At 39.3% G+C, this 19283-nt stretch overlaps 1 protein-coding gene across 2 annotated transcripts in view; it reads right to left on the bottom strand.

Moving 5' to 3' along the window:
* ntrk3b (neurotrophic tyrosine kinase, receptor, type 3b) overlaps positions 1 to 19283 on the bottom strand; it is a 225936-nt gene that overhangs the window by 121328 nt on the left and 85325 nt on the right. For both annotated transcript variants that reach the window (XM_085441285.1, XM_085441353.1), the window contains exon 4: positions 4058 to 4126. In XM_085441285.1, coding sequence (XP_085297411.1) covers positions 4058 to 4126 — 69 coding nt within the window. The remainder of the gene's footprint in view (positions 1 to 4057; positions 4127 to 19283) is intronic.

The raw sequence follows: 19283 nt of genomic DNA, 5'->3' as shown, positions 1-19283 counted from the left end.
ACTGCTGCCCCCAGTCAAGTCTTTTCCACCACATTTAACATTTTAATACTCCTTTACCCTCATGTGAGTCAGTCTTTGATGTTTCTGAAAAGTCCATGTAAATGTCATGCATTTAAGTAAGTCTGTCCTGAGTGCAACTAGGTCCTAATAAAACGAAGGTTAAACTTTAGCAATTTACCTGTCATGCTGCTCTTGGAAATTCGGCATTTAATTCTTTCTAATCACCTGGCAGCCATATCACAAGATTACCAGTTTGATCCATTCATACTTCACACATACTCAAAGAAAATTCCATTTTGCAGCGAGAGGTTTGAATGTTTGACTTTGCGTCGGCCGCTGCTTCCCTGAGAGTTGGGATTAAAGAGCCGCTAACAGAATAAAGGGATTCGAGAGGCGCGTTGCCTCAGGCAGATCGCGTCAGTTGCTAAAGAAGAAGAATATTTGCAGCCGTTGTATGGCTTATGATTGGCTGGGTTTGCACCACATCGCAGTAGCTCCAGTCCTTTGGCTAAAGGGCACACAGACAAAAAGGCAGAGCCGATTATCTGTGTCTCATCCAGAGGCAGCACACAGCAGACATCCATTGTATGGCTTCAATGTGATGTTGAAGCCTTTCACAGGAGTCACAAAAGACTTGAGATTATTGAGATTTCCCTGATAGTATTGCCATTGTTACTGATATTAAGATATTGCAAGGAGTGTGAAATATCTGTGCAACCAACCTGCAAAACAAAGTAACTGTTTTAGAGTTACACGTTAGTGGGCTTGATAAGAAGTGTTTGATAAGAGTAAACACATTGAATGATAACAACTCCTTCACCCTCTTCAATGTTGTCTCGTTGTAATGGATCCACTGTAATATTTGGTGAATGAGGTGCAGGTTCAACGTATCTGAACCACAGCAAGCTACTGAAAATGTAGAGGGTGTTTGAGGTTAACAGGAGTCATGCCTCCACGTTAAAGCAGCTGTTGCGCACCACTTTCTACTGACGGAAACATGCTTTACACCAGTTTAATTATGTGTAAAGCAGCACTCAGAAGCAGGAAATGCAGCGTTTAATTCCAAACTTGACCAATCAGTGCTCCTTTGATGAAACTGTGTGTTGCTTAATGGTGTTGTCAGTGAGTACTTTTATCGTTTTTTTTGTATCATCTTCCTGGTCAGCGTTTGATCTGTATTAATTAAATTCTTTTTTTAAAAAACTGTTATTTGCACGTGCCATGTGGTACGCATCATTTCCCCCCTTTATTCTCATTCACAACAACTTGTGAAAGCAATTAGAGCAATGCTTTAAGTAGCAGTAATGATACATACAATGAATTAACCAACAGAGACGCTGTTATTTAAAGGAGTTCCAGGCTTAAATTAAACCATTTGCACATTTCCTATTCATTGCAGGTCACTGTCACCACTGTGTTGCAGCTTTGAAATTGGTTCACTTTCATTGTTAAAAAAAGAATGAAATATAATTACAATAACAGTGCCTAGAGTGACTGAGATAACACGGTTTAGCGACACCGTCGTGGCAAAGGGCCACGCTCTCCTTTCGTCACATAAAACGGAAATTATTTCAGCCGGTTTGATCTTCCTCTATTTACATAATATCAGTGTGGTTGAGCAACACGGGTGGGCATTTATCATTGATACTGCATTTTGAAATATTCTAATAATTAAAGGCAATAGCTGTCCGGTGAGCAGGATTCATTTGGCATGATTGAATGATTGGCACTTTCCAAGCCAATTTGGTTTCGGGTGACCATACAGACACGGTAAAGAGAGTAATGATGTCAGGGACACGTCGCCAGCTCATGATAGAGTGACTCATTTCCTATTAGCAAGGCCTGATTCCACATGGTTTCCTTTTTGCATAACGCCTCGACCCACGTCTGTGCCGCCACGCCACTTCGACTGACACCTCTTAACTAAACACACAAAATGGAATAGACATAAGCCCTCACTCCTCATCAGCATTCAGTAGAAACACGGGCATCACCCTGGCCCTGCTTTTCATGTAGGAAAACAAAGGCACCATTTGTACGCATCTAGAATGGTTGCTTAAGAAGAAATAGGATTGCACATCAGAGCAAATCGTGCCCTGTGAGCTGTAACAGTGATTTGGTTCAGGAAGAAACTGAGCTTACTATTTTACTCTGCTTTGTGTGATTTACATTGTGATTTCAGGTCATTTAATTGTTGAATTACACTGCAGCCTTCAGTGTTTACTTAGGGAAAAAGTTCTGGATCTTGTGTGTGAAATTAAAGCTACAATGTATAATATATTAATACAAAAAATGCATTATGTGCTGTTGCTGTGCTGCTGTTTGTTATTTATGGCAAAAAGAGAAATAAGATTTATTCTGCAGTTTTGGCTATTAGTTTCTTTGCAGATGAATCTTATGCATGTTTCTATATATTCAGTATTGGTCTAGTTAAACTATGTGTTGTTAAATTTTTTTGCAGCCTGTGCGACTGGAGAAAAGATTTTTCAGTGAAAATCTCTCATAATTCATGCATCCATCCATGCAGCCGTGCATGCATGCATATCTGGGTCTGGGTCGGAGGGGCAGCGTCTAATAAGAGATGCCCGGACCGTTTCCCCACTCACTGGCCACACCACAGCGTTCCCAAGCCAGCCAAGAGATGTAATCTCTTGATTGTGACCCTAATTGGACATGCCAGAAACACCTCAACCAGACGGCGCCAAATAACTTAATCTCAGCCAACCTTTTCTGGCAGAACAATGCTACAGATTTACAATAGTATGCAACTTCTTAAAAAAGGGCTATTCCAGTTATTGAATATGCTTACTTAAAGCCCCAGAGATTTTGACTTAACTTTGCTTTTTAAGGATTTCTTTAGAACATAATGCATTCATGAATAAATAAAGCCAAGGTTGAAAAATGATGAGTTGACATAGAGAGAAAAACACAAATAGAGAAATCTCTCGTGAAAAAGACAAAAAATACTGCTCATGTGGGATCCCAGGCTTTCAAGGCCTTTAATAATCATTTGTAAAGCTATATTTTACGCTGTGATCTGGAAGAGGAAAATTGTGAAAAAACTTTGGAAAAGATATTTTATATATAAGTTAGACCCTGTATGAATAATAAGATGAGCCAAATGCCAAACTAGATTGAGAACTGGACAGCTGGTAAGACAACAAATGTGAAGAATTGCCATTTTCAGTCAGGAATAAAATTCACAACCCAATAACAGGCACAAAGAGGGATTCAGAGACCCATCTGCCTCCAATGCGGGCCCACAGTGAGACGACACTTGTGTAGCTCTGTTATAGGGTATGGTGTGAGCTGCTTCCTACACAGAACAAAAAACATCTCTCCGTAATATTGGTGAGTCCTGCAAGTGTGAGGGTTACGTTTGAAGCTAAATGTCCAAAATGCAAGCCTACAACATGTTTGTAGGGTTATCCCTCTGCTCTGCTGTTTGCAGTGTACGACCAGAGATCAGCATTGTGTCGTGCTCTCTGTGGGCCTGCTCTGCTTCTACCTCTGAAAATAGCACAATAAGGAGGCCTGCTTGAAATAGCCTTGTATCACATCCTGCTATACCACAGTTTTATATGCCAGGAGGCGCATATGAGGAGCGCAAGCGTTCGGGGAGCAGCTAAGGTTCATATGATGGACAGCGCTGACAGGCGTAATGATGTGTAAATTACAAGCGGGTCCACATCGCAATGTTCTCCCTGGTGGTGAAAGAGCAAACTCATTTCATAAACACAATGATCACTAAAATATTCATAACAAACAAGGAAACGGGGTGAGATTCCCTTCTCCTACCAGGCCATTAAATTTCCTTTGTGCACGTTAATTAAGTCAACAAATGACTTATAAGATCACAGTGCCACTATAGTGCCTATAGGGCCAGTCTTCTGCATGCGCTCCGACAAATTAGAGGTTTTGTACAACAAAGACAGGAATTATAATGGTATGCGGTGAAGACAATTTGTATTGAGGCTGATAGTACGTAGGGAGCAGTGATAAAGTGCTGTAATAAAATACAAACAAAAGGCAGCGAGACAGATCAGACGAGACTTACAGCTCTTGGAGTTGGAGGTGCTGGAAGAGCTGCCATGACAGAGTGGTGAGAGGATTCTTTGACAAGTTTCTGTGGAAGAAAGAAAAACAAAAGGAATGTTAAATCGAGTTATTTTATGTGAATTATTTTAGGTCCCTTCCTTGATGTCATGTTTGTTCTGCTTTTGTACAATTTCTTCTGTTCCATTTCCGAGGTCTTTTAGTTCCAGAAACCCAATGGCAAAGCTTTGTGGGGTCATTTTGACATTTTTCTCCCCCTTTTAAGCTAAAGGGAAACTTTTAGTCTCTTTGGGTTTTTTTTTTTGCAATGTTCTAGATTTATTTTTAAACAGATAAAACTGGCATTTCCCCATCAATCTAGAAGCAATGAACTATAAGCACAAGTTTATGCGTTATAGATGTTTGCAAATTTATAATTTAAGACCGAAATGTTTAAATCCCTTATTTAAGCATTCAGAACCTTACCTGAATACACAGAAGGAGACATAGTGGCAGCAATGACTCTACAGGCTTTGGATTCAGTTAATGTTAGGAAAAAACAGAATGCTTTTTTTTTTGTTTCTATATACCGTATTTCCCGGACTACAAAGCGCACCTGAATATTAGCCGCACAAGCTAAAATCAGGGGAAAATCCTGTTTTGTACATACATTAGCCGCACCTGACTAAAAGCCGCAGGTGTTTCAATGTTGACTTATCATATGTAAGAGAATATGCACAAAGGGAATTGTCAGGAAAGAGATGGCTGTTTGGAGACATCACTTTTATTAATATTTTGAAAAACAAGTTATGGGTACATATTTGCACATGTAGTACATAACAGTAGCCTACAGCACACCAGAAAAATAGATTCGGACGGACATGTGACTAACATACCACTCTTGAACCCCGATCCTTCCGCCAGGCAACGTAGTGCCGTACAACAGCGGAACACACAAAACAAATCGTCTTACGATATGACAAAAATCATGGACAATCCATAGAAAAGCCGCACCTGACTAAAAGCCGCAGGGTTCAAAGCTTGTGCAAAAAGTAGCGGCTTATAGCCCGACAATTACGGTAAATAAAATGTTTTTCAATGTCAAAACAAGTTACAAAATGGCAAATGGCCTGTATTTGTATAGCACTTTTACTAGTCCCTAAAGACCTCAAAGCGCTTTACACATCCAGTCATTCACCCACACATTCACGGCAAGCTACATTGTAGCCACAGCCACCCTGGGGCGCACTAACAGAGGCGAGGCTGCCGGACACTGGCGCCACCGGGCCCTCTGACCACCACCAGTAGGCAACGGGTGAAGTGTCTTGCCCAAGGACACAACGACCGAGACTGTCCAAGCCGGGGCTCGAACCGGCAACCTTCCAATTACAAGGCGAACTCCCAACTCTTGAGCCACGAGCCACGATCGCCCACAAAATTCAACTTACACAATTTTGTCAAGTTTATGGGAGAACCCATTTCTAAAAGTTGCTTTGACACATAACTATAGAGTATAAAAACAGCTAGAGCAAATGATGTGTGTGTGTTATTTTGGGGGTGGACAGTGTCAATCAATTTCAGTCTGAAGGGGTATTCATCTTCTACAGTTCTGACCAACTCCCTGTTCCTGGTTCTGAGAGGCACCCCAACAGCAACCCCCAACTAAAACAGCAACTGCCATACTTTACCATTAGAATTGTATTAGCTAGATGATAAGGCGTTCACCAGATACAGCGCTTTGAGGTCTGATTTCCAGTTCACCTTATTACAAACTGAAGTGCCAAATACTGAATATGAGAAGTTTTCAGTAAGTATAAATGTACAAAAAACAAAAACAAAAACCCAAACAAAACACATTTTCACTTTGTCATTACAGGTTGCTGAGTGTATTAATGGGGAAAACACATTTATTCATTTAAAAATGGATCTGCAAGTGTCCAAAGAACCAAAGAGGTCGGAGTATTTTCTTTAAATAACAAAGCCACATTTTAGTAAGAAAAAAATTAAACAGCCTAATTGCAATGAGAATCCACATGCCTGTATTAATGGATGAAAATAAGGCAAAGTACTATTGACAAAGAAAAGGGACCAGCCCTGGCTGAGTGGAGCTTCAGGGCTCAGCCAACTCAATAAAAGTAAGTTGACCGCTTTCAAGTCAAATAATTCAATTGACTTAAGGAAACCCTCCGGCTTAGGAAGCCATTAAATTCAATAGCAAACAACCAGAGACTTACAAGTGATTTGACCAGAACCTTGAATTAGTTTAAATATGAACATCAGGCATCTATGAATACATTTATTAAATCATATAACCTCTCTGTAAGGGTTTTAAAATAGCCGTTTATCATAAAGCAGTGTACAACATTGAATCCTATTAGCTGTATATGAAGCATCAAAGTGCTCTATTACATCATGAGAGAATCATTTTATCTGATCATTGTTTTCTTTGCTGTAGTTTCAGAGCAACACTCGCTCAGTGACTCATATATTCTGCACATTATTGCTGCTTTGAACTGATATAAAAGTAAGAGCATCTATAAGAGGAGGAAGAAATGATTTATTCAGTCACAGGAAATGACATGATGTAATTTATGATACATATACTGAACCTTAAAGGAGCAACTCAAAATATAATTCAGCAAATAGATAACAGGTTGTTTATCAAAATATGGATACCTAATTAGTAAAAATTTTAAAATGAACAGTTTTCTACATATATCAGTAACATCAGGATTGTATTACAGAGCATAAGACCATTATTAGAATGTGTCTAAAAAACATGGAAATTGTATAAACAGTGTGATATATAATTTAAATAACATAATAAAACAAATAAAATAATAAATAAAAAGTGCCAAATACACACAATAGAGTATGCAGTTTTAATATTCTCTCTCTCTCTCTCTCTCTCTCACACACACATACACACTCACACACAGTCTAATATGTTAATTTGTATGGAAGACATTAGATGCTCCTGTATCCAGACGTGTCGCTATAGCAACAGGGAGCTAAGGATGTTGCAGGTCTGACTTATTTCCTGTGATATCACACATGCAATCACACATGCAAACACACACACTTGCAGATTTAAGAAATTTTTACATCTGCATAAACACACTCACACGTATTGGTTAAACACACTTGAAATGTACGCTGATGTGAATGCTCTAAATAGAGGAGATGTGTGGCAGAATATGTAAAGATGCTGCATGAAATTTCATCTCCAAAAGGAAACCTGTGTTCCCAAAGGGGTTGTATTATGCACTGAAAGAATACATTATGGGAGAATGAGAAAGAGAGAGAGGGGGAGAGAGACAGACAGGGAGAGAGAGGCAAAAGGTGGGCGAGCAAACAGCAGCTCATTAGTTGATGCAGAGCAGGGCTGCTCAACACCAGCATCAAATCACACATCCCGAAATAGACACATGTTTAGACCACAGATCTCCAAAAAGGTACATGTCAATTGACAAACTACATCAGCCATACATCAGACCAAAGGCCTTATAATCTAAATACATTAGACCTGAGAGCTCCAAACAAGCAAAGATTTCAGACTCAAAATAGACCTACACCAAAGCACAGTATAAGATTTTGTTGCTTATTTTATATGCTACCCTAAATGGAAAAATTAATCATTGTAATGCAACATGTCATGAAATACCCACCCTTAGCCCTAGAGGGCAGACAGCACTAGCAAAGATCCAATTTCATGCATTAAATTTTTGAAAAATATTTTTCTAAAAATATATAAAATTGCTCCATTTGCAGAATTTTGTTACAGTAATATGCTATGAAAAGCTGCATTTTCTTTGTTTAGTAATATCAACCCAGTGAATAAATTATTTTACTAACTACAATGACAATGTTGGGCCATTTATGACTTCTACAATTTAAAACCTCAGGTATGTTTTTGCTCATAACTCTATTATACTCTATTATAAACAGCAGTTTAAGTCATAATATATGGATGTCTTTAAACCTTATTTTTTTACTTCCATTACTAACTTCAGGTGGAAAAGAATGGCTACACGTGTCCATTCTGGGACAGGATATTGACAACAAGTTAAACTGGAAGACCAACACAGAGGCTGTGTATAAGAACAGGATGAGCAGGCTCCATTTCTTTAGTGGTGGAGATTTTCTATCACTCAGTTGTGGGGAACATAATGTACTTTGCTGTGTTCCACAGGGAGAGTAGACTGACTCTGTGATTGGCTGCCAACTCGACACTTTTGAAGGCACCAAAGTTTTGTCTTTTTTTTTTTTTGGATAATCTTGACCACCTTCTGTGGCACCATTTACTGGTCAGGCAGCTGAGCAGCTTCTCTGATTCAGCTCCATGGTGTTCACCACCACTAACCACCACATGGATAGTTCATTTAGATATACAGAAACAAGACTGAAGCTATTAAGCTATGAAAGTAAAGTTATTTTTGACGAGGTTTTTTTGAGATATTGACAGAACTGTGTGGTAAGTCTACAGTGGGGCAAAAAAGTATTTAGTCAGCCACCGATTGTGCAAGTTCCCCCACTTAAAATGATGACAGAGGTCAGTAATTTGCACCAGAGGTACACTTCAACTGTGAGAGACAGAATGTGAAAAAAAAATCCATGAATTCACATGGTAGGATTTGTAAAGAATTTATTCGTAAATCAGGGTGGAAAATAAGTATTTGGTCACCTCAAACATGGAAAATCTCTGGCTCTCACAGACCTGTAACGTCTTCTGTAAGACGCTTTTCTGTCCCCCACTCGTTACCTGTATGAATGGCACCTGTTTGAACTCATCATCTGTATAAAAGACACCTGTCCACAGCCTTAAACAGTCAGACTCCAAACTCCGCCATGGCCAAGACCAAAGAGCTTTCGAAGGACACCAGGAAAAGTATTGTAGACCTGCACCAGACTGGGAAGAGTGAATCTACAATAGGCAAGCAGCTTGGTGTGAAAAAATCAACTGTGGGAGCAATCATCAGAAAATGGAAGACATACAAGACCACTGATAATCTCCCACGATCTGGGGCTCCACGCAAGATCTCATCCCGTGGGGTCAAAATGATCATGAGAACGGTGAGCAAAGATCCCAGAACCACACGGGGGGACCTGGTGAATGACCTGCAGAGAGCTGGGACCAAAGTAACAAAGGTCACCATCAGTAACACACTACAACGGCAGGGAATCAAATCCCGCAGTGCCAGACGTGTTCCGCCGCTGAAGCCAGTGCATGTCCAGGCCCGTCTGAAGTTTGCCAGAGAGCACATGGATGATACAGCAGAGGATTGGGAGAATGTCATGTGGTCAGATGAAACCAAAGTAGAACTTTTTGGTATAAACTCAACTCGTCGTGTTTGGAGGAAGAAGAATACTGAGTTGCATCCCAAGAACACCATACCTATTTTGAGCCAAAACCTCCTTCCATCAGTGAGAACTTTGAAGATGAAACGAGGCTGGGTCTTCCAACATGACAATGATCCAAAACACACCGCCCGGGCAACAAAGGAGTGGCTCCGTAAGAAGCATTTGAAAGCCCTGAAGTGGCCTAGCCAGTCTCCAGACCTCGACCCCATAGAAAATCTGTGGCGGGAGTTGAAAGTCCGTGTTGCTCGGCGACAGCCCCAAAACATCACTGCTCTCGAGAAGATCTGCATGGAGGAATAGGCCAAAATACCAGCTACTGTGTGTGCAAACCTGGTAAAGACCTATAGTAAACGTTTGACCTCTGTTATTGCCAACAAAGGTTATGTTACAAAGTATTGAGTTGTATTTTTGTTATTGACCAAATACTTATTTTCCACCCTGATTTACGAATAAATTCTTTACAAATCCTACCATGTGGATTCATGGATTTTTTTTTCACATTCTGTCTCTCACAGTTGAAGTGTACCTCTGGTGCAAATTACTGACCTCTGTCATCATTTTAGGTGGGGGAACTTGCACAATCGGTGGCTGACTAAATACTTTTTTGCCCCACTGTATATGCTTGATTGTTAGCTTAGATAAACAAGTGTAAGAATGTGAGAAGATTGGAAGGCTTTAGTGGCGCTGGTAGGGTGCTTTTTCTTTCTGTTTTGTGGGTGAGCCAGACTAAATGTTTCCCTGTTTGCAGTCTTTATTTTAAGCTAAGATAAATATCTCCATGTAGGTGTATATTTAACAGACTCGCAGCAAAGAAATTAAATTATTTGTCACCATTACTCTTCTTTGATTAAAATGTAATTCATAATGACAAAGTGTGAGCGGAGATGCAATTTATTCATTTATTTTTATATATGGAACTACAATGTGACAACTAAATAATCAGTGGAAAGCAACTCATGTTTTAACTATTAATACTCATGAGCCTTTCAATTAAGTGACAAATATGTTTTAGTTGTTCTATGCTTGCATACATTAAGTAGAAAGGAGGAGAGGAGGAGTGCCTTCTGAGCACAGAGTGAGACCTCCTTCACATCTCCGCCAGGAAGTGTTCTGTTTTCAAAGGTCATCCTTTGCATCTCGACAAGAAATGTCAGCTAAAATTGGATTGGGAGGGGGTAGTAAATGAATTAATAAATATATAAACAAATCAGAAAAGAAGCCATCAAAGACAAGGGAATGCCAAAAGACAGGAGGTGAGGAAGGCCAAGAGCTGCAGAGTGGAGGAGGGAGTGATTATTAAATTAAAAAATTAGCGATGTAGAAAATTAATCTATTTATAAACTAAGCAGCTTAGTTACCAGGCCTAGAAGGCTATACCATACCACCTCCCAACGCACACAACCACATACACAGTATATACTATACACTCACATGCACGCAGACTTGCACTGACTAAACTGTAAAACAGCATCAGCATCCACACAACAGCTTTTAGTCACTGAGCCACAAATCATCTCCACTACTTAGACAGCGCTCATTTGAATAAGGAATTATAATTATGTGATTCACATGAAATTTTCATTAGGTTGGGGTAAAGGAGAAAAAAAAAAATGTATTACAGCGACGGATGTATCTAGGTGTTAATATTGATGACAGCCTTGGCTCACCCAGCCACAGGGTGACGAAGTGAATGCTAAACTAAAACTGGATGTTTTGCTCCTCTGCAGAGGAGATGCAGCTCCTCCTCCCTCTTCTTTAATAATTCTGTTTGGCACGGATGCCACTGGGAGGGCTTGGCCACTTGAGAGGGTTGGCTAATTAGTGCGGCATTACTGGTAGCTACTGTCTGAGTGTGGGGGAGCTCAGTGGATTGACATTCAGGACCACGCGGAGGAGAACCAGACAGCTACTGAGCGAGATGTCGCAATGGATCAGCAGAACGGACATGATGGAATCTAGTCATCATCTGTCACGCTGAAGAGAAGCTGCTAATTTTTGCTACAACAAAACATACTAATTGCTTCCTTTTGCAACTGTTCCTTTTTACAGCATTATGTTAATCATAAAAATATTTTCAATATTTTCTTAAAATGTCTGAGAGCTCTTTATTTTATGACTAATGACTGTAATTGCAAAAAAAAAAAAAAAAAACACTTTCCAAAATTTGATGTCTAGCTTTGAAATATCATGGGTGTCAATCTTAAAGACAAGTAGTTTTCCTCAGTGCTGAGATGCTGACATTTTAGGAAAAAAGCAAAAGAAAAAAGTGGACTAAGTTTGACAGCAGCCATATGTAGTTTATGAAAGTGAAAAATGTAAAGGTGGAAGCATTTTAACCTAGGTTATCTCTTCTCTGAAGTGTTTGCTACAGTATCAGAACATTAGCCTCCAGATTACTTAAAAGGCAACTACAACATTACATGAAATACATCAATTCAAACCTGTTCCACTTTAACTTTTATTTAATCCAGGACAAAACACCCTCTTTACCTGGAGACACCTTCATTATTCTGCTGTATTTCCTATGTTGATCCACTGCCTAAGAATTCATTTCTGCACATCACTTGAGCTACTCCTTGAAGTAAATAATTTCCCTAGTTTGCTAATGTTCAACTTACTGCAACCCCAAACAATATCCTATATCTGGAAGGTCACTGATAAAAAGTCAGCTCCACAGAGGAACAGACAACTTTATAAACTGTGCATAAATCTACGCCTTTCCAGCCAGGTGCATGCCTCCACCTGATAATGCTCAGAACTTATTTCACGTCTTTCAGGTCACTTGGTGTAACACTATGCATTTCACGATCCACAGGTTCATCCCAGTTTAAATATACTACATGCAGTCTCGCTGAATGCATCCTGTAATGGGGTACTTAATATAGGTTTATATGCATGTCCCACCATAGCATATATTATGTATCTTAGCTATATTAAGCTACATTCTTATCTACATTCAGGCTGGAATTTTGTGCTTTTGTTATTATCCAGTTATTATTTACCCCCATCACTGTAATACTGTAGTCAGAACTGCCTGCTCATTGACTAGACGATCACGGATCGATAATTTTTATGCTATTCCTTCTACTTTTTATTATTATTTTTTAAATCAGCTCATTAGCAATTTGTACTTCTGTCTGAAAGTGTAATGTTTTTGGTGTTGTGGTCGACTGGAAACAAGCATCAACTAATACACTGGGTCATATGTGTAGCAGTTTTACAATAAGACTCCAATCTCTAACAAGCTTTTTATCTTTAAACAGCACATTTTTGGGATAAAAAGCTTTAAATGTGCTACTCTAATGTAAATCTGTTGGCACTTCTTTAATTCCTATATTTATATCCATTCTGTTCAGGGTGTATGCTGAAGTCATATGAAAACTCAAACAGGTTTCCGGAGCTGCCACGACCCTGAACTTAATCAGTAGTTAAGAAAATGGATGGATGGATGGATCCTGTTTACAGTGTTGTTATTGCACCATCATAATTAGATTTTTTCATTAGATTTTTGTGCAAATGAAAGTGGTTAATATCACAGATTATGAGCCCTAAATGGAAGTCACAATGAATGAAATCAGTATGTTTTGTGTCTAACTTCCCCCACCCATCTCTCCCCTTCATCTCTGTGGCTACAGTTTGTCTCTTACAAGATTAAATCACATAATGTTGTTTTATAATGGTTGAATCTACCAGCTGGAACAATGAATTTCCAATGCACAGAGTGAATATTTTATTCCTGGCTTCCCTTGTGATGTGATGGCCCTTTACTCTACCTTCACACTGCCATACTGTCTGTTTAACTACATTCTCAAAATCTGCTACAAGCTTCCCTCCTGAGATATTTTAAAAAGGCAGCACAGGAGTGGGTGGGTGAGCACATAGCTAACTAGCCATGAGAAGCTGCTAGAAAGGCAGGCCATTACAAGAAGAACATTTATGACCCTTTGAGAGAGTCCCTGTGTGGGTGCCCGTAGGGTTTTGTTGGAATACAAGAACATGGCTGTGGTCCTGGTTTCTATTGTGGTTTATATGTTACTGTATCAGCTCATAGCAACCACATACCCCCCTTTTTCCTTGTTATCCTAATTTGACTCTGTTTTATGCCATGCTCATCTGCCATGTAGCTTGTCATCCTCATAGATCGGACCAGTGGTCCCGTTCTGTGCTCCAGTCCTCATTCTTCATCCAGCACAGTACCATGACTGACTGGAACATGGCTCAGTCTGATCAAGGTGCAGCAAACTGTGCACCTAGTTTTAAAAGTGCAACTAATCTGTCAAGTCGTGGCAGCTATGGTTTAATGTGAGCAGGCTTGCCTCTGTGCCTGTTCTATCTGTAATCACTTACTAGTTGATACTTATTGTCTTTGAGCATCACAGGCTGGTGGTCACTTGCAGCCTTGGTGTGTTTCTGTATCTGCTTGTTTGTGGTTTCGTTAGCTCTCTGTATTCTGTATTGAATTATTACTGGTTACTCTGTAGTTCGATTGAATTGCTGTACTGAGCCACTTGTTTGACTTCCTGGAGAGTTTTTTTGTGTCATGTTCTTGCTAATATAACTAGCAGCTTTGTGAGAGAGGTACAAAGATACTATAGGTCAGAATCAGCTTGTGTTATGCTTCTTATACTTGATGCAGTACCTATCTCAGTCAGGAATATCAATCCATGAAACAATGTCTTTCTTATTACCTCACTACATAGTAGGAAGAGAACTGGGGGCAACTGTGGTTTTATATCCAAGAGAAACAAGTAAATCTGATGTAAAATTACAAATTATATTGCCAAAATGCCCCACAAATTCAGAATATGAAGATAGTACCAAAATATGTGAGATTTCTCTCCTCATTCTTTTCTTTTTCCCAGAGTTCCTCCTAGAAAATGTCCCCCCCCCACTTGTACATGCAGTCCTTGGACAATTTCAGTGAAACCATCACTCCAAGGCTTCAGCTCACCTCAACAGAAAACCTTCCTGCTTATGCTTTTAGGAGTGTCGATATTTCAAAGAACTCATGTTCTCATATGAATGCATGTTGCATATGTACGCCTTGAAGTACCACATGAAGATGAGTTTTCTTGCAGACTCTTTGAGAGCAACAGTTCTTCAAAGAACCTTTTCAGACACATCTGTGATAAAACCTCTACAAAATAAAAGGTCACATCATTGATGATGGTCACACTTACAAAGGTGTTGCTGAGATTAGAAAAACAAAATGCAGCGTTTGTACAAAATGGAGACTAAATAGTACAATAAATAAGATTAGACATGTTAAAAGGATATAAATGATACTAAATGGTAAATGGCCTGTATTTATATAGCGCTTTACTAGTCCCTAAGGACCCCAAAGCGCTTTACATATCCAGTCATCCACCCATTCACGCACACATTCACACACTGGTGATGGCAAGCTACATTGTAGCCACAGCCACCCTGGGGCGCACTGACATCACACCTTTAAGGTGCACTGCAGATTTATCGCTAAGTATAAAACCCATTTAGTAACTCTTAAACATGGTTCAGCCCACCACAATCTGATAAACAGATTGCTATCTTGACCGAAGTAACGCGCACGCACGCACGCACGCACGCACGCACACACACACACACACACACACACACACACACACACACACACACACACACAGAGAAAAACAGCAGTGAATGCAGGTTTTACTAGTCAAATGAGCTGCTGTGATTCTTAGTAAACTGTGAAAATCACTTGACCCAGACTGAATGCAGCATACTCATGCAAACACTTTTCATGACTCAGTGATTAAAAATATATTTTTTTCAAATTAATTTTTTAAATTCTTCTCTGCTGGTTATATTTGACTTGCATTTTAAGTTCAATTCAATTCAGAAAACCCTCAAAAATCAGATGATTATCTTCGGGCAAGCACCAGTCAAAAGTGGGGAGGACAAACACCCTTTTAACAGGAAGAAACAGGGAGGCTTAGGCAGTCATCCCAGACAAATGGCTGAGAGAGTGAGGGGAAAGAGAAATGGGGGAGCATAGGAGACAAGACAAGAAACAGTAGTCTTCATCCTCGCTGACTTTATAAAAGACTATTTTCATACTTAATATCCAAAAGATCCCCGGGTTGGAAGAGAAATAAATCCCTGGGGAGGTTTGCATCAGAAAGGACATCCGGCACAAAAATCTATGCCACATTAAATATGGGGATCCATCTGCTGTGGTGACCTCTTGCGGATAAGAGAGTGACCAAGAAAAAAGCTACATAAATATTTGTGTATTTAAATCTTGATCCAGCAAGACCCAAATCCCAAATGCTTAAAATTAGAGATGCTTGAATACCTTAATAGCTGAATTTTGTAGACATCAGAAAAGTGTGGTATTTTTTAAAAACACTGGTTTACCATACAGTGGTAACATTATTGTAAACAATAATGTAAAGAAAGGAGGACGCTCATTTGTTTTTTTTGTTTTTTTGTTTTTTTTTTGATTTCCCTAAAGTTCCCTAAAATGTTCTTTTACCCTTTAAATAAACCTTTAACTTTGTTTGCTTTTTGACTCAACATGTCATTGTAAAAAGCAATGCAGAAGCTGACAGGCTACTCAGTGACTGTCTCATTTGTTTACAGTAATTACCCAAATGTCCCAAAATCAATGAGGTAATGATTTATTAATGCCAAAATGTGGGATGTAATTAAAATAGAATCATTTGCACAACGCTAATGCTGTCTGTTTTTTTACCCCAGCCCTCCGAATCCCACCCTGCCTCTCCATCCTGTCTCCACACACACACACACACACACACACACACACACACACACACACACAGAAAATATACTTGTTTTAATATCTTAGTGAGGACATCTATTTAACACAATAGGGCACACCAGCTTACCTCAACCCCACCCATCAAAAACACCTAAACCTAACCATAACCTAATTGTAACCCTGACACTAAAACCACATTTTGAGCCTGAAAAACACCTTCAAGCTGGTGGAGATGGGCATTTTGTCCTATAAGTGAGTGTTGGTCCCCACAAGTATAGTAGAATGCCAATTTTGTGTCCTCACGAAGATGTACACACACATGCATACACACAAACATTCAGTTCGTGTAGTATAGTCTTTGCACTAGAAGCAGCAGAGTGCAGCCACAGTTCAGAGTCCCCAGAGAAGCTTTTGGGGGCAAACTCAGAAGAAAACATTCACCTGTCATAGCTGGTAAAAGTTTTATGTACTGGCTATCCTCTTTTGAGCTACTCTAGCTTATGATATTTCCAAAAGTATCAGGTAAAATCTTAGTCTTGGTATAAATTTTCTGTATTTTCAAAACATCACAGAGTGGTCTACTACCAATCTAGCATGAAGTTCCTGTAAATCATTCATGAAAAAGAAGAATTCATTCCATGATGTAGTGTCGCCTGTGCTTCAGTGAGACAGCACTTGTATAGCATTACTGATAAAAGAAGCAGAATGAATGGGCTTAAAATCTCCCTCCTTAGGCAGTTCAATCATTGAAAATACAAAGCAAGGGAGTGAGTCCCATAAAATGTGTTGGAGGTACCGTATGGAATTCATTTCATCAAAACAGCCAGAGAGAAACTTCAAACAGCCACCACTTCATTATAATCGAGAATATTATTCACCCCAAATCTGCATCAAACATAGGTAAGGATGGCTCTGGGGAAGAGGGATAAAAATAGTTGATTCTTTAATCTCAGAAAAATCCTCTGGTTGGGGTATATGTGTGCATGTGTTGCACTAATCGCACTGCACTGCTCCTCTCATCTGCTTTTAAACCTGTTTATTCCTCCTCCACATCTGACCTGGTTAAATAACGTCAAACTGAGACAACTATTAATGTATCCCTCAACAAGGTACGTAACTCTCAGCTGTTTTAGTAAGTCCAACCGTTTGTCAAATGTATAATAGCAGCTCAGAGTCTGTATTAAGGCTGTACTGGGCAGCCTCTTCAGCAGATATATGCAATCTAATGTGAAATAGAGTGGTGCAGAAAAATCAGCCTGCAGCTAGCCATCATATTAATACAGAAAAAAACGCTTGCGGGAACATTTTGTGCACCATAGGTCTAGCAGGTAAGCAGCAATCAGCTAGTTTCAGGTAATCACAACACAACTGCAGATATTCTGGATATCACTGAACCCAACAAACAAACACTGTGCTGAAAGAAAAAAGGGGGAAAAAAAGCAATTGTTAGTCTTTCAGTTGCCATGCTAACATATTCTAACCACAAGTACAAAATAAAAAGTGACTGCATTTATTTTATATTGGTTTAATCAATGCTTTCTGGCTTGGGATTATTTGTAGATGAGAACACAGACTCAACTATCATGTCTACACACCCAAAAACAGTTAGCTTGGCAATAAGGCTAGAAATGGAGCGAGGCTCTGCCTTAATGTATGGTAATACTTCACCAAGGTTGTTTGATGATTATAACGCACACAAGTAAGTTATTGCTCCAAAGCAAGAAACACTCAAGCTTAAAATGAAAAAGTTAATTAACTTTGACTTTGAACAACAAGACAGAATATGTTATTTAAAGATAATTAAAGAGGTGTATGTAGTCAAAATTGGGTTTTGGATTGAGTTATTGTACAAATAACTGTTTTCTTCTGCTTTACGTCAACTGGCTGACCGTACCTTCATTTAATGTTCAGATGTGAGTAGTGCTATTAGTCTTTTCCTCTAATTTAATATGATGCTTGATTTGGTGGTTTACCAAAGTCAGCAAGCTTTATCCTCTCTGAAAAGCTGTCTTTATAAAATTTCATGCCAGTCGTTAACTTTTGAGACACATCTGTTTAAAGATGTCTGAAATTCCCTTGGGTCCACCACGTAGACTGGCTGAAAATCATATCCACACAAGTTCTTTCATGGAAAAAACCCCCCAAAACTGTCCCTTTATATGGGGAAAATTGCTACCTAGAAAAATCAGTATTTGAGAATAGCCGAGCTTATCTTTAGCTCAGTAACTATTCAGCAAACAAAAGCCTTATGGTGACTCATAACATTAATAACAGCCCGCTGTATCTGTTACTTTTATTCCAGCAACAGCTGCGAATGACGAGGAATGATTACTTTTAATAAGGGCTTAATCCTGCCTTTTCACTAGCTTTTTATGAGTCCCGTTATCAACATAATAACACCAACAAATTAGTCTGTGAATACGCAGATTGTTTGACTGATTCTAATCTCTAAACAGCACTTTTTTGTGCCATTTCTACATTAGTTGATGTGAATGTGTAGCCAGGTAAATGAACAAGGATATGACGTAACAGGGGATATGAAAGGCATCCAAACAAGCCATTAAGTTAGGTTAGGTCTATTATGGTAAAGGCATTGAAAAACTGCAATATCAGTTGAGATTTAGGGTTTTCAGTAATTATTGCAAGACAATATTGTGCACAGTCATCCATCTAAGCTGTTGATTGCAGGGGAGAGATGTGAATCAGCGTTCCAAGACACAAGAGAAAGAAGCCTTTAAGCCATGATTCTGATTATTTTTCCAGATAGGGTAGGAGATGTTAATATAGACTGCGTAATGTAATGAAAACTGTCATCAATCTAATGAGACAAGCAGAGACAGAACCACCAGCGGGTTGACAGCACTGCCACAGGTAGACTCAAAGCTTTTAGACATAATTCTGATAGTGTTTGTTAATTATTGCAATGAAATATGTACATCGCCTGAAACAAAATGCAATCCAAAAACGTCTTTGTGCTAAGAGACAAACAGCGGGGAGAGATGTAGGAGTTTTTATGACAGGAAACCAGGGCCTCAGGATTCCCATGGAGAAAAGTTTGCTGCTTGCTCAGCTGAAGGTACATACTGCCAACCTGCTCTGGCCTGCTGCTTTATGAAATGCCTCTTGCTGAAATCAATAAAATGTTAGA

This window comes from Copadichromis virginalis, linkage group LG1, assembly GCF_057382275.1.
Source record: "Copadichromis virginalis isolate Kocher_CV1m ecotype Utaka linkage group LG1, C_Virginalis_male_GT1.1, whole genome shotgun sequence".
Lineage (NCBI taxonomy): Eukaryota > Metazoa > Chordata > Actinopteri > Cichliformes > Cichlidae > Copadichromis > Copadichromis virginalis.
Note: the sequence above shows the minus strand (reverse complement) of the source record. Positions and strands in the feature narration are given on the sequence as shown.